Source organism: Pan troglodytes, chromosome 6 (genome assembly GCF_028858775.2).
Source record: "Pan troglodytes isolate AG18354 chromosome 6, NHGRI_mPanTro3-v2.0_pri, whole genome shotgun sequence".
In the NCBI taxonomy this organism is placed as follows: domain Eukaryota; kingdom Metazoa; phylum Chordata; class Mammalia; order Primates; family Hominidae; genus Pan; species Pan troglodytes.
Window position 1 is genome coordinate 155,859,588 of NC_072404.2, and position 15,692 is coordinate 155,875,279.

General features: G+C 49.1%; 1 protein-coding gene across 6 annotated transcripts in view; it reads right to left on the reverse strand.

Moving 5' to 3' along the window:
• Positions 1-13,002: 13,002 nt before the first annotated feature.
• DENND2A (DENN domain containing 2A) overlaps positions 13,003-15,692 on the reverse strand; it is a 123,971-nt gene continuing 121,281 nt past the window's right edge. For all 6 annotated transcript variants that reach the window (XM_016945474.4, XM_016945472.4, XM_016945469.4 and 3 more), the window contains one exon: positions 13,003-15,177. In XM_016945474.4, the coding sequence (XP_016800963.2) occupies positions 15,146-15,177 (32 nt within the window). In that variant the 3' untranslated portion in view covers positions 13,003-15,145. The remainder of the gene's footprint in view (positions 15,178-15,692) is intronic.

Here is a 15,692-nt window from a genome sequence, read left to right on the forward strand (position 1 = left end):
TCAATGGCAAAAACCACAATTACTTTTGCGCCAACCTAATACAATACTTAATGCCACTGAACTGTTTACTTTAAATTGATTAAATGGTAAATGTTACATTACATATATTTTACCACATTTTAAAAAAAGATGTATAGTGTAAGCCGGGCCCGGTGGCGCATCTCTATATTCCCAGCTATTTTCCAGACTGGACAACATAATTAAAAAAAAAAAAAAAAAGGTACGGTGTGTGGTAAAATGTTCCCTTCAATGGTGGGCCTTCACCACCTGGAACCAGGGAAGACCAGCTTGTTTTATCTGAGTTTCTTCCTCAGGAAAGACTTTCAGCCTCTCAAAAAAAAAAAAAAAAAGAAAGAAAGAAAGAAAAAGAAAAATAAAGAAAAAAAAAGAACAAAAAGAAAGAATCAGGTCAGGCATGGTGGCTCACACCTGTAATCCCAGCACTTTGGGAGGCTGAGGTGAGTGGATCACTTGAGGCCAGGAGTTTGAGACCAGCGTGACCAACATGGTGAAAACCCATCTCTACTAAAAATACAAAAATTAGCTGGGCGTGGTGGTACATGCCTGTAATCCCAGCTACTCGGGAGGCTGAGGTAGGAGGATCACTTGAACCTGGGAGGCAGACGTTGCAGTGAGTGGAGATCACCCCATTGCACTCCAGCCTGGGCAACAGAGCAAGACTCTGTCTCAAAAAAAAAAAAAAAAAAGTATCAAAGAACTGAAATTCACCAGATCACTATGTCCAGACAATGTGATGTGTGATCCCTCATTCATCATGATTGCTTCCTTACCCCTCCCTAGTTCCTGTTTTTTTCAACACATGGTTACATTTCTTCCCTGCTATATAAATCCCTGCCTTTAGTCCATCAGGGAGACGGATTTGAGACTGAGCTCCCATCTCCTGGGCTGCAGCACCCCTTGTACCCCCGACTACAACACCAATTAAAACCTTCTTCTTGGCAATACTTATAGTCTCAGTCATCGTCTTACTGTGTAGTGAGCAGTAGAACCTAGACCCAGCTTGTCCAAGCCGTGGCCCAGCTTGGCCAACATGGCGAACCCCATCTCTACTAAAAATACAAAAATTAGCCGGGCGTGGTGGCATACGCCTGTATTCCCAGCTACTCGGGAGGCTGAGGCGGGAGAATCGCTTGAACCTGGGAGGCAGAGGTTGCAGTGAGCTGAGATCGCGCCACTGCACTCCAACCTGGGCGACAGAGTGAGAGCAAGATTCTGTTTAAAATAAATAAATAAATTAAATAAAATCGGCTGGGCGCAGTGGCTCACGCCTGTAATCCCAGCACTTTGGGAGGCTGAGGCGGGCAGATCACCTGACGTTAGGAGTTTGAGACCAGGCTGGCTAACATAGTGAAACCCTGTTTCTATTAAAAATACAAAAAATTAGCCAGGCGTGGTGGCACGTGCTTGTAATCCCAGATACTCGGGAGCCTGGGGCAGGAGAATCGCTTGAACCTGGGAGGTGGAGGTGGCAGTGAGCCGAGATCGTGGCATTGCACTCCAGCTTGGGCAACAAGAGCAAAAGTCCGTCTCAAAAAAAAAAAAAAAAAAATCTTCCCCACTAGGTGGGATGTCTCCTGAGGACAAGGAATGGGTCGTTTTTCTTGTGCCATTGCTTGCTGGAGTCTCCGGCCCATAGACGGTACTAAAGGAACATGTGTTGAGTGGAATCTCAATGGATAATTCTTTTAGGGGTGGACTGTGATCTGGGGAGGGGTGGGACTCAGGCCTGTGAAGCATGGTGTCTTGATTCATGGTCTATGCTAAATGTGTTTACATAGACATGTGTCTATGTGAAATGCTGCCTCACTGGCCACCGCCTGTACTGGGGAAATCCTCATGGCTAAAATGAGGCCTGGGATGCTTGGTTTGAGGTGGGACCCGTGTGAGGTGGGCAAGTTGGATGGCCGTCAGAGCTAGGAAAGGGTAGCGGTGACATTGGCTCCTTGAGAAAGCAGCAGGGGCCTGTGGGAAGAGGTGTCTGTCCAGAGGTCCCGGGAATCCTGGAGTGTCTGTGCTGTGGAGGATTGAGGAGGGTGAGCCTCAAAAGCCCAGCCAATGCTTTGCCATTTGAACCTCTCTTTGCCCGAAAAATCAAGTTTGAGGAGGAATCCAGCTCAGGATATTCTTTGTAAAATCAGAGAACAGAGGAGGGGAGTCACAGGAGTCAGCTAGGGCTGCCATTACCAAGTTTCACAAACGTGGCTTAACTAAGAGAAACTCATCTTCCCCCAGTTCTGGAAGCTGGAAGTCTGCTATCAAGGTGCTGATTGGCAGGGTTGGTTTCTTCTGAGGTCTCTCTCCTTGGCTTGTTGATGGCCACCTTCTCCCCATATCCTCACACAGTTTTCTTTCTGTGTCTGTGTCCACATTTCTTTCTTCCTTTTTTTTGAGACGGAGTCTCACTCTGTCACCCGGACTGGAGTGCAGTGGCATAATCTCGGCTCACTTCAACCTCAGCCTCCCAGGTTCAAGTGATTCTCTTGCCTCAACCTCCCTAGTAGCTGGGATTACAGGCGCGCACCACCACGCCCGTCTATTTTTTTTTTTTTTTTTTTTTTTTTTTACGTAGAGATGGGGGTTTGTCATCTTGGCCAGGCTGGTCTCAAACTCCTGACCTCATGTGATCCTCTTGCCTCAGCATCCCAAAGTGCTGGGATTACAGGCATGAGCCACTACACCTGGCCCCAATTTTCTTTCTTTTAAGGACACTAGTCATGTTGGATTAGAGGCCACCCATAGGCCCCCATTTTAACTTAATTACCTCCTCCAGACCCTATCTCCAAATACGGTTACATTCTGAGGTGCTGGAAGTTGAGACTTCAGCATATGAATTTTGGGATGGACACAGTTCAGCCCATAATGGGTGGGAGAGGAGAGACGGGTACCCATTGTGCCCCCAAATGCATCACAGGGTGGAAAGACTGGTCCTTTAAAGATTCTGGGGGTTAGCAGGTGTCTTGGATTGGTGAGAGTAAATAGGCTAGAGTGATCACCTCCAAACCCCTGGCCAGTCACAGAGGGCACCCTCAACCCCATTATCTTCTTTTTTTTTTTTAAGTATAGATGGGGGTCTTGCTATGTTGCCAAGGCTAGTGTCAAACTCCTGGCCCCTCAAATGATCCTCTGGCCGCCTTGACCTCCCAAAGTGCTGGGATTATGTTATGTGTATTTTAACACAATTAAACATGTAACGGCTATGTAAATGGCTTTAAAGGGCATTTGGAATAGGTAAGGCTCACACAGAGCTCACACAGATGTGAGCCTGTTCTGCGTAAAGGCTGCAGGAGACAGAACTGCATCAGGAGCCTGGGCTGCTTGTCAGGAAGGCAGGCATCCCTGTGGAGAGAGGCCACAGACTGCAGTGCAGTCAGCTACCAAATAAGGAGGCACCCGAGCTATAAATAGCTGTTAAGACAAGCTGAGGCATGCCCTGACATTAAGGTCAGCTCAGCTGTTAGCTGCCTGGCAGACATGGGGGCAACAGCTAACTCTCGTCTCCTCCCTCCTCAGGCACCCCCTTGTTTTGCACAGGGCTCCACCTCCCCCCGTCTCCTGAATCTGACAATGTCAACATCAGCTGAAGGCCCTGGACCAGGCTTCCAGGTCACCCATCCTGGGTATAGCCACAGGTGTGCCAGGTGTCAGACAAGGCTGGAGACAGGAGAGATCTTTTCTGTTGTACAGATGGGGGAACGGGAGGCCGGTAGGAGAGGAGTCATGTTCCAAGTTCCACAGTAAGCAGGTGGCATTGCTGATGCAGCTGCTCCATGCCTCACTCTCTCCTGTACCTCTCGGCCCCTTTGGTGCCCTGGCCCCCAGCAGGGAAGATAAGAGTCTGGAGTAATGGCTGGCATAAGTCTCCTCCCCTCTCCCAGGAAAGGCCAAGACAATCAGTTTGCCATTGAGACGCCAGTTGGGGCCCGGTGCCGTGGCTCACACCTGTAATCCCAGTACTTTGGGAGGCAAAGGAAGGCGGATCAGCTGAGGTCAGGAGTTCCAGACCAGCCTGGTCAACATGGTAAAACCCTGTTTCTACTAAAATTACAAAAAAATTAACCTGACGTGGTGGCACGCACCTGTAATCCCAGCTACTCGGGAAGCTGAGGCATGAGAATCGCTTTAACCCGGGAGGCAGAGGCTGCAGTGAGCTGAGATCATGCTGCTGCATGCCAGCCTGAGTGACAGAGCAAGACTCCGTCTCAAAAAAAAAAAAAAAAAAAGATGCCAGTTGGCTGGGCTTGACATAACATGAAAGGGGGATGATGACTTTTTTTTTTTTTTTTTGAAAATTATGGCTTTTTCTAAGCAATGCACACAGTTCAAATGAAAGGGGATCAGGTTGTGCCACCCCCAAGAGATGCACTTTGGCATAGGATTATTTTCAGCTGAAAGCAATTGAGGATCAACAGATACAAGAAGGTTCTCTGCCCTTCTCTTAGCCAACTAAGAACAGAGCAGAAATTTCCCTCAGTGAAGGTGGCGTGAATTTCCCTTGTGAAGGCAACTCCCTTCTTGTACCAGAAAGAGGAGAGCCGCTCTTATCACCAGAGACAGAGAGCTGGCAGCAGGGTGAGTCTGCATAAACAAGCCTGACGAAAATAACCCTTGTCTGCCGTTAGTTTCTCCTGTATTCCTAGTCACTTTCCCACAAGTAATCAATCAACCCTTGAAGCCCAAACCCCTTTCTTTTGTTAAAATGGTATATAAGCCCCAGAGTCTAAGTGACCTTCTTTGAGTTTCAATTTTCTATGAACTCCTGTGCACATAAATATTAATTAAAAATTTATGCTTTGGGGGACCTGGTGAGGTGGCTCATGCCTGCTACCCCAGCACTTTGGGAGGCCAAGGTGGGTGGATCACTTGAGGTCAGGAATTTGAAGCCAGCCTGGCCAACATGGCAAAACCCCCTCTCCACTAAAAATGCAAAAAAATTAGTTGGGCATAGTGTGCACGCCTGTAGTCTCAGCTACTCAGGAGGTTAAGGCAGAGAATTGCCTGAACTCGGGAAGCGGAGGTTGCAGTGGGCCGAGATCGCGCCACTGCACTCCAGCCTGGGCAACAGTGTGAGACTCTGTCTCAAAAAAAAAAAAAAAAAAAAGGGAAAAGGAAAATACATAACCATGGTGGTGTGTGCTTGTAACTACTTGGGAGGCTGAGGTGGGGTTGGGCCCAGGAGGTCCAAGCTGCAGTGAGCTGTGATGGTGCCATTGCACTCCAGCCTGGGCAACAGAGCCAGATCCTGTCTTAAGGAAAAAAAAAAAAAAGATACTAATCCTTTGTTGGCTATATGTGTTACGAATATTGTTCCCCAGTGTATGACATATCTTTTCACTCTCCTAATGATATTTTTTGATGAGGTGACTTTTTTCCCCCAGTATTTTTTTCAATTACATTTCTCAAATTGAGAAATAATTTACATTTCCAGCCAATGTATCTGCAGAAAAAAACAAACAAACAGGGGGGTGGGGCTCAGTAAGTCATGCCTGTAATCCCAGAACTTTGGAAGGCTGAGGCGGGCAGATCACTTGAGGTCAGGAGTTCAAGACCAGCCTGGTCAATATGGTGAAACCCCCATCTCTACTAAAAGTACACAAATTAGCTGGGCATGGTGGCCCCCACCTGTAATCCCAGCTACTCAGGAGGCTGAGGCAGGAAAATCACTTGAACCCAGGAGGCAGAGGTTGCAATGAGCCAAGATTATGGCACTGCACTGCAGCCTGGGCGACAGAGTGAGACCCTGTCTCAAAAAAAGAGAAATAATTGACATGCAAAAACATGCACAGATCTTACATATTCAGTGATTTTCTTTCTCTCTCTCTCTTTCTTTTTTTCAGAAGGAGTCTCACTCTGTCACCAGGCTGGAGTGCAGTGGCACGATCTCGGCTTACTGCAAGCTCCGCCTGCCGGATTCACGCCATTCTCCTGCCTCAGCCTCCCGAGCAGCTGGGACTGCAGGCGCCCACCACCACACCTGGCTAATTTTTTGTATTTTTAGTAGAGACAGGGTTTCACCGTGTTTACCAAGATGGTCTCCATCTCCTGAGCTCGTGATCCGCCCACCTCAGCCTCCCAAAGTGTTCGGATTACAGGCATGAGCCACCGTGCCCGGCCTTTTTATTTTTATTTTTATTTTTTAGACAGGGTCTCGCTCCTGTTACACAGGCTGGAATGCAGTGGTGCACTTAAGGCTCACTGCAGCCTTGACCTCCCAGGCTCAAGCCATCCTCCCACCTCACCCTCCAAGTAGCTGGGATTACAGGTGTGTGCTACGGTGCCAAGCTAATTTTTGTATTTTTTGTGAAGACAGGGTTTCACCATGCCCAGGCTTGTCTGAAGCTTCTGAGCTCAAGCAATCCACCTGCCTTGGCCTCCCAAACTGTTGGGATTACAGGTGTGAGCCACCCTGCCCAACCTGTTCAGTGAGTTTTGACAATCATGTACAACCACGAGGTAACCATAAACCAAGATAAAGACTTCCATCATCACAGAATGTTCCTTCCTGCTTCTTTCTAGTTCATTTTCTCATCCCAGTGCACAATCACTTTCTGAATTCTATTACCGTAGATTGGTGTTTCTTTTTTTTTTTTTTTTTTAGATGGAGTCTCACTCTGTCGCCCAGGCTGGAGTGCAGTGGCACAATCTCAGTTCACTGCAACCTCTGCCTCCCGGGTTCAAGTGATTCTCCTGGCTCAGTCTCCTGATTACAGGGATTATAGGCACATGCCACCAGGCCCTGGTAATTTTTGTATTTTTAGTAGAGACGAGGGTTCACCATGTTGGTCAGGCTGGTCTTGAATTCCTGACCTCACGATCTCCCCACCTCTGCCTCCCAAAGTGCTGGGATTACAGGTGTGAGCCACCGTACCTGGCCAGTGTTTTCTTTTTTAAAAAAATGTTTGTGGCTGGGCACAGGGCTCATGCTTTTAATCCCAGCACTTTGGGAGGCTGAGGCTGGCAGATTGCTTGAGGTCAGGAGCTTGAGACCAGCCTGGCTGAGACAGTGAAACCTAGTCTCTAGTAAAAATACAAAAATTAGCTGTGTGTAGTGGCGCATGCCTGTAATCCCAGTTACCGGGAGGCTAAGGCAGGAGAATCACTTGGACCCTGGAGGTGGAGGTTGCAATGAGCCGAGATCATGCCACTGCACTCCAGCCTGGGCAACACAGTGAGAGTCCATCTCAAAAAAATGAAATAGTAGCCAGGCACAGTGGTTCACACCTGTAATCCCAGCACTTTGGGAGGCCGAGGTGGGTGGATCATCTGAAGTTGGGAGTTCGAGACCAACCTGACTAAAGTGGAGAAACCCCATCTCTACTAAAAACATAAAATTAGCCAGGCGTGGTGGTGCATGCCTATAATCCCAGCTATTTGGGAGGCTGAGGCAGGAGAATCACTTGAACCTGGGAGGCGGAGGTTGTGGTGAGCCGAGATCGCGCCATTGCACTCCAGCCTAGGCAACAACAGTGAAACTCCGACTCAAAAATAAATAAATAAATAAATAAAATAAAATAATAAAATAAAATAAAACCTTTTAAATTTGAACTTTTTTTTTTTTGAGATGGAGTCTCACTCTGTCACCCAGGCTGGAGTGCAGTGGCGCGATCTCAACTCACTGCAACCTCTGCCTCCCGGGTTCATGCCATTCTCCTGCCTCAGCCTCCCGAGTAGCTGAGACTACAGGCGCCCTCCACCATGCCTGGCTAAGTTTTTGTATTTTTAGTAGAGACGGGGTTTCACCGTGTTAGCCAGGATGGTCTGGATCTCCAGACCTCGTGGTCTGCCCACCTCAGCCTCCCAAAGTGCTGGGATTACAGGCGTGAGCCACTGCGACCGGCCCTTTTCCTTTTTTTTTTTTTTAAGATGGAGTATCCTTCTGTTGCCCAGCCCAGAGTGCAGTGGCAGGATCTCAGCTCACTGCATCCTCCACCTCCCGGGTTATAGCAATTCTCCTGTCTCAGTCTCCCGATTAGCTGGGACTACAGGCGTGCGCCACTACGCCCAGCTAATTTTTTTTTTTTTTTTTTTGAGACGGAGTCTCACTCTGTAGCTTAGGCTGGAGTGCGGTGGTGCAGTCTTGGCTCACTGCAACCTCTGCCTCCCGGGTTCAAGTGATTCTCCTGCCTCAGCCTCCTGAGTAGCTGGGATTACAGGCGCACACCACCACGCTGGGCTAATTTTTGTATTTTTAGCAGAGACGGGGTTTCACCATGTTGGTCAGGCTGGTCTTGAACTCCTGACCTGGTGATCCGCCTGCCTTGGCCTCCCAAAGTCCTGGGATTACAGGCATGAGTCACCACGCCCGGCTAATTTTTGTATTTTTATTAGAGATGGGATTTCACCATGTTGGCCAGGCTGGTCTCGAACATCTGACCTCAAGGGATCTGTCTGCCTCAGCCTCCCAAAGTGCTGGGATTACAGGCGTGAGCCACTACACCTGGCCTTTTTTTTTAGACTTGATGTTGTTTTTTTGCCCATGCTGGTCTCGAACTTCTGGCCTCACATGATTCACCTGCCTGGGCCTCCCAAAATGGTAGGATTACATGCATGAGCCACCAAGCTCAGCTCTGCTTTTTGCTTTTAATTTTGGTAAGGCCAGGAAACACAGTCGGTGACACCTCTGCTTGATGTGGCAGGCCCTCATTTGGCCTTCGTCCTCAGAGGGTAAACGGCCTCCATCTCCAGATATGGGGCATCTGTGGCTTTACCCTTGGCTCTCGTAGCCCCATCTCTTTAAAAAAAATTTTTTTTTAACTTTTTTTGTTGTTTTGTTTTTGAGACGAAGCCTGTTGCCCAGGCTGGAGTGCAATGGCACAATCAGGGCTCACTGCAGCCTCAACCTGTGGGTAGTCCTCCTCAATCACCCACAGCCCTATTGAATAGCTCTTTCACTCCTGTCCATGGGGCTGGTGAGAGAGAAGGGCAGGTCCCTGTGAATCTGGAGTTCTCTGACCGAAAAACAACCCAGTCTACATTCCCCCAGGGCAGGGGTGGGGGATGGTGGCAGGGTGAGGGGCACTGGAATCAGCTCTATAGCGGGAGGGACAACCTGTTGTGAGGTTCCGGTTTCAGATCTTAAGTGTGTGGTCTTTTAGGATTATACTGGGGCGGGAAGAGGTGATGGGCAGAGGACGAGGAGAGCAAGAGGGACCGGTAAGGAGCCCAGGGGTGATCAAAGGTCAGACGGTTTGCTCCGTGGCCTGCTGCCAGCATCTGTTCATGCCAGAAAGAAGTCAGAGGTTGGGCTGCTGAGCTCCAGCTAGGTGCTGGGTGAGGGCCGGGTGTGGTCACTGTACAAGCCGTGGACTGAAGTTAATTGGCCTTCACAGGTGCCAGCAGGTACATGGCCCTGCTCACTTGCCTTTTGCTTTGCTTTTTTTTTTTTTTAATTTTGATTTTAGGTTCAAGGGTACATGTGCAGGTTTGTTATATAAGTAAACTCGTGGCCGGGCGTGGTGGCTCACGCCTGTAATCCCAGCACTTTGGGAGGCTGAGGTGGGCGGATTACCTGAGGTCAGGAGTTCGAGACCAGCCTGGCCAACATGGTGAAACCCCATCTCTATTAAAAATACAAAAATTAGCCGGGAGTGGTGGCAGGCATCTGTGGTCCCAGCTACTCAGGAGGCTGAGGCAGGAGAATTGCTTGAACCCAGGAGGCGGAGGTTGCAGTGAGCCAAGATTGCTCCACTGCACTCCAGCCTGGGCAACAGAGTGAGACTCCATCTCAAAAAAAAAAAAAAAATATGTAGCTGGGCGCAGTGGCTCACGCCTGTAATCCCAGCACTTTGGGAGGTGGAGGTGGGCAGATCACGAGGTCAGGAGATCGAGACCATCCTGGCTAACATGGTAAAACCCCATCTCTACTAAAAATACAAAAAAATTAGCCAGGTGTGGTGGCGGGCGCCTGTAGTCCCAGCTACTTGGGAGGTTGAGGCAGGAGAATGGTGTGAACCCAGGAGGCAGAGCTTACAGTGAGCCGAGATCATGCCACTGCACTCCAGCCTGGGCGACAGAGCAAGACTGTTTCAAAAAAAAAAAGTAAACGCATGTCACTGGGATTTGTTGTACAGATCATTTCATCTCCCAGGTACTAAGCTTTTTTTTTTTTTTTTGAGATGAATCCTCACTCTGTCGCCAGGCTGGAGTGTAATGGCACAATCTCAACCCACCACAATCTCAGCCTCCTGGGTTCAAGCGATTCTTGTGCCTCAGCCTCCCGAGTAGCTGGGAATGCAAGTGTGCATCACCACCCCTGGCTAATTTTTGTATTTATTTTTTCAGTTTTAGTAGACATGGGTTTCATCATGTTGGCCAGGCCAGGCTGGTCTCTAACTTCTGACCTCAAGTGATCCACCTTCCTTGGCCTCCCAAAGTGCTGGGATTACAGGTGTGAGCCACCACACCCAGCCCTCAAAATGTTTGAAGAAAGTTTAGGAATTTGTGTTGGGCCACATTCAAAGCCGTCCTGGGTCGCATGTGGCCCATGGGCTGTGGGTTGGATAAGCTTGGTTTAAGCGTTTTTCTCCGCAATCTCTCCAGCATCTGTTATTTTTTGACTTTTTTTTTTTTTTTTAAATTGAGATGAGGTCTCGCTCCTCTGCCCAGGCTGGTGCTGAGCTCCTGGCCTCAAGTATTCCACCTGCCATGCATGGCCTCGGAAAGTTCTGGGATTACAGGCATGAGCCATCATGTTTGGCCGACTTTTTAATAATAGCTATTCTGAGAGGTGCGAGATGGTATCTCATTGTGGTTTTGATGTGTATTTCTGTAATGTTCAGTGATACTGAACTTTTTCTCATATGCTTGTTGGCCGCATGTGTAACTTTTGCTTTTCTTATGAACCTTTGCACAGGTCTCCGGCTTCCACTCATCTTGTCCTTCCCAAAGCCCACTCCCACAGCTTGCTTGGCTCCTCAGGGTCTTTGGGGTCTGCCGTGTACCGCTTTGGATTTGCTTTTCAAGCCTATGCAAGGTATCCAGAGCAATGGGACTTAAAAGAAAAAAGACCAGGTCAGGCGTGGTGGCTCATGCTTTTAATCTCAACACTTTGGGAGGCTGAGGCAGAAGGATTTTTTGAACCTAGGAGTTCAAGAACAGCCCTGGTGGCCGGTGGTTTACGCCTGTAATCCCAGCACTTTGAAGGCTGAGGTGGGTGGATCACGAGGTCAGGAGCTCAAGACCAGCCTGGCCAAGATGGTGAAACCCTGTCTCTACTAAAAATAAAATTAGCTGGGCATGGTGGCGGGCGCCTGTAATCCCGGCTACTCGGGAGGCTGAGGCAGGAGAATCACTTGAACCCGGGAGGCAGAGGTTGCAGTGAGCCGAGATAGCGCCACTGCACTCTAGCCTGGGCGACAGACTGAGACTCTGTCTCAAAAAAAAAAAAAAAAAAAAAAAGAACAGCCCTGGCAACATAGTGAAATCCCATCTCTACCAAAAAAAAAAAAAAAAAAAAAAAATTCTATTTACCAGCTTTGATATGCCTGAGGGTGTGACCCCTGTGGCCCTGGATGCTGTCACTCGTTTCATTGATATTCCTTTTTTTTTTTTTGAGACAGTGTCTCACTCTGTTGCCCGGGCTGGAGCGCACTGGCGTGATCTCAGCTCATTGCAACCTCTGCCTCCTGGGTTCAAGTGATCCTCCCACGTCAGCCTCCTGAGCGGTTGAGATTACAGGTGCCTGCCACCACACCTGGCTAATTTTTGTATTTTTAGTAGAGATGGGGGTTTGCCATGTTGGCCATGCTGGTCTCGAGCTCCTGACCTTAAGTGATCCACCCACCTCAGCCTCCCAAAGTGCTGGGATTACAGGCGTGACGTTTTGTCTTGTTTTGAAAGTCACTCAGGTTGCTCTGTCACTCAGGTTGGAGTGCAGTGGTGCAATATCGGTTCACTGCAACCTCTGCTTCCCAGGTTCAAGCAATTCTCCTGCCTCAGCCTCCTGAGTAGCTGGGACTACAGGAGTGCACCACCATGCCAGGCTAATTTTTAAAATTTTCTGTAGAGATGGGTGGACCCACTATGTTGCCCAGGCTGGTCTTGAACTCCTGGTCTTAAGTGATCCTCCCACCTCAGCCTCCCAAAGTGTTAGGATTATAAGCATGGACCTCTGTGCCCACCTTCTTTTTTTTTCCTAAAAGAAAACCATGTTTATTTGAGAATAGCCATTGCAATGGTAATACACAGGACATAGTAAAAACTATGTGCTGCATATTCAAGGAGGTAAAGGAAGACAGGGTTTTTACAGGAAAAGTAGGGAGGATCACATTGTTTTGAGATCATTATCCTTGGCTACAAGGATCCATAACAAGGCTGGCGCCAGTCTGAGGCTGGACAGGCAGTTGCTGGGCAGATGTCCTCACACAAGTATTTTGTGTGTCTGTGTGGCTCCATTTTGATTCTGGCAACTTTCACATGGTCATTTGTGAATGTTTGTTAGGCTGTACACTAATATCTGTATGTGTATTTTTAAAGTATGTATATTTTGGCAGGGCGTGGTGGCTCACGCCTGTAATCCCAGCACTTTGGGAGCCAAGGCGGGCGGATCACCTGAGGTCAGGAGTTTGAGACCAGCCTGGTCAACATGGTGAAACACCGTCTCTGCTAAAAATACAAAAATTAGCCAGGTGTGGTGGTGCCCGCCTGTAATCCCAGCTACTCAGGAGGCTGAAGGGGGAGAATCGCTTGAACTCGGGAGGTGGAGGTTGCAGTGAGCCAAGATCGTGCCACTGCACTCCAGCCTGGGCGATAGACTCCATCTCAAAAAAAAAAAAAAAGTAAATAAATTGAAAAAAAAGTATGTATATTTTACTTTAAGCAAAAATGAAAATTAAGATGGGGCAAGTGTGCTGAGATACTTGTACAAAGATGCTGTTTTCGATGTTACGATGTTAAAAACTGGAAACGTCCTGCATGTATAAAGAGCCAAATGCTGATGAACTAATAGCTTTTAGTATCCCCACAAAATGGAATATTATGCAGTCATTGGGAATGTTGATAAAGATGTACATTTATTTGCTTGGAGTTACTAAGTAAACAATATAATGCGAAATAAGTTAAAAAAAAGAAAGTATATTCCAAAAAGTGTCCCTTTCTGGGCAATATACAAATATGCACACTATTAATAAAGTTGACTAGTCTGAGGAGCTTGCTAGATACATATATTCCTGAGCCCCCACACAAACTTGACTAATCCAAGGAGCTTGTTAGATACATATTCCTGAGCCCCCACACTCAAGGATTCAGGGATTCTCATTCAGGCATCCCCCCAGTCCCCACCCACACACACCCAGCCAGAGTTTTTTTGAGAAGGAGTCTTGCTCTGTTGTCCAGGCTGGAGTGCAGTGGCATGATCTCGGCTCACTGCAACCTTCGCCTCCCAAGTTCAAGTGATTCTTCTGCCTCAGCCTTCCAGGTAGTTGGGATTACAGGCACGGACCACGATGCCTGGCTAAGTTTTCCTTGTATTTTTAGTACAGATGGGGTTTTGCCATGTTGGCCAGGCTGATCTTGAACTCCTGACCTCAGGTGATCCACCTGCCTGCCTTGGCCTCTCAAAGTGCTGGGATTATAGGCATGAGCCATTGCGCCCGGCCAGGCAGGTTAATTTTTATGCACAGCCTGGTTTCTACCATTCTGGGAGCATCTTTGAGAATTTGATGTAAACTGTGGATCTTCACCTCTGAAAAAGTAATGGACACACCAAAGCCTGGGTAGAACTTGGAGGGGCGAGGTGGTCCATAACTCCAGCTAAGAGGAAGGATGAGAGGTCACCTCCCCTCATTTTCCTCATTTCTATTTATTCTCGGAAGGCCCCTTGCTCCCGCTCCCTAAAGGTTGAGAACCCCTGCCAGGCAGCACAGCCCCTCTGGGCCATTGTTGAGGTCGGCGCCCCTCCCTTTCGTGTTTCTGTGAGGGTCGCTGGTGAGAGCTGAGGGCAGGGGTCACCTGGTAGTGGCCCTGAGGCTTGCTCTGAGAACCTGCCTCAGCTGTGTTCGGGGCTTTTCCTGCCTCCCCGCTGTCCCTGCTGTCCCCACTGTCCCCGCTGCAGGACAGCTCTTAGGTCGCCCTGAGGTTTTTTGCCTTCTCCACACCCTCCCTGCTTCTGGTCCAGAAAACGCAAGCTGCCTCTCTGGCTGCACACGGCTGATGACGCCGCCCCAGCGTTCTCACCCTCCATCTTGTTACCATCAGCCGCAAAAGGTCCCCCCGCCCCGCACCGTGTACAGGCAGTGCACATCCACTATTGCATTAATGCTGCTCTGGGCCCCTGGAATGAGATGGGAATGGGGTCAAAGTTGTGGCTATGTGTTGGAAGGTGGGCCGTGAGCAGTGTCGTAAACTTGAGGACCCCTAGAACAGTTTACTAACCTCTTTTTGTGTGTGTGCCTCTAAAAGCCAGGGACTACTCAGGCAGTGGACAGTTCCATGGCTTCTTCTTAAGAGAACAAGGCAGTCAAGAAGAGTCAGGTCCATTTGGGAAGAGAGACGTCCATGGCCTCGGCCACCAGGTGGCATCACTGTCCCTTCTGGAAGAGCAGCGTGTCTGGGAAGCCACATCCGTCTACAGCTCCCGTTCCTCCCCAGCCTCCACTCTAGGGTAAGGGCCCAGCCTTTCACTAGGAGGCCTCACTCCCTGAACCCGAGGCACCGGCTCTGCCTCCTCCCCTCACAGTCCTCGTGTGTCGTCAGTCCCGCTCCGAGGAGCACCTCATTTCTGTTGCCCATCACCACTCCTCTTAGCTCCATTGCTGAGCGGCCGGATGGGACGAACGAGGGGAACGTGTAGGGCAGGACAGGCTCCTCTTGGCCTTGGCATAATAAACAGAAAACCCACACATTTTTCTTACTTTTAATATCTAAGATAAAAAAAAACCCAACCACCAAAACAACCCATTTGCATGTCGGCGACACGCCTGGTCTCGGGCTCCCTTTCTGGGGCTGTCCTCCCAGGCGGCTCCAAGGTCCTCATCCAGGGGAGAGCCCAGCCTCGGCCAGAAGCCACCGCGGCCTCCAGTTCCGCACCGTGACAACCTGGGACCCAGCCTTTCAGAAAGGCCACCAGGAACTGTTTTTAAAGCATAGGGCTTCACTAGGAGGAAGTTTTCCCTTGAGGCTGAGCTGAGAGTTATTTCTTGTGGAGAAATTTCATTTTATTGCCTAAAAAAAAGGAAAATGAGAACATTTCACAAGGCAGACAAAGGAGGGTGAGATAAATCTTGCCCTTTCCACCCAGAAGTTGTGCAGGTAACGAGGCCCCCACGCCACCCCGGGGAGCCTCATCCCTTGCTCTGGAGAAGCCAAAGGGGCTTTGTTCTTTCCAGAGATCCCCGTGGGGTCTTCCTCAGACTTGGGGGGTTTGAAAGGAAGACCATCAGAGCTGTCTAGGAGGGCTGGCTGCTTCTGTGGTAATAAAGGAAGCACCGAATTAACACATCCCTCGGGAGCCAGGGGAGGAGAAAGTGCCCAGCAATGCTGTGTGTATTTAAAACACTCCGCTTCCAGGTAGCCCTCCGTCCTGCAGGAGGCACAGATATGGCGCCCTTCACAGGCCCTCTGGGAGGGCTTCACTGCTGCAGACACCTCCCTACTGGGGCCTCCGTCCTCTTTTTTGGCTGTCTTCATTCTCCCTTTCCCTGTAAGGGCCTTTTCACTGATTAAACTGCAGTCCTTGT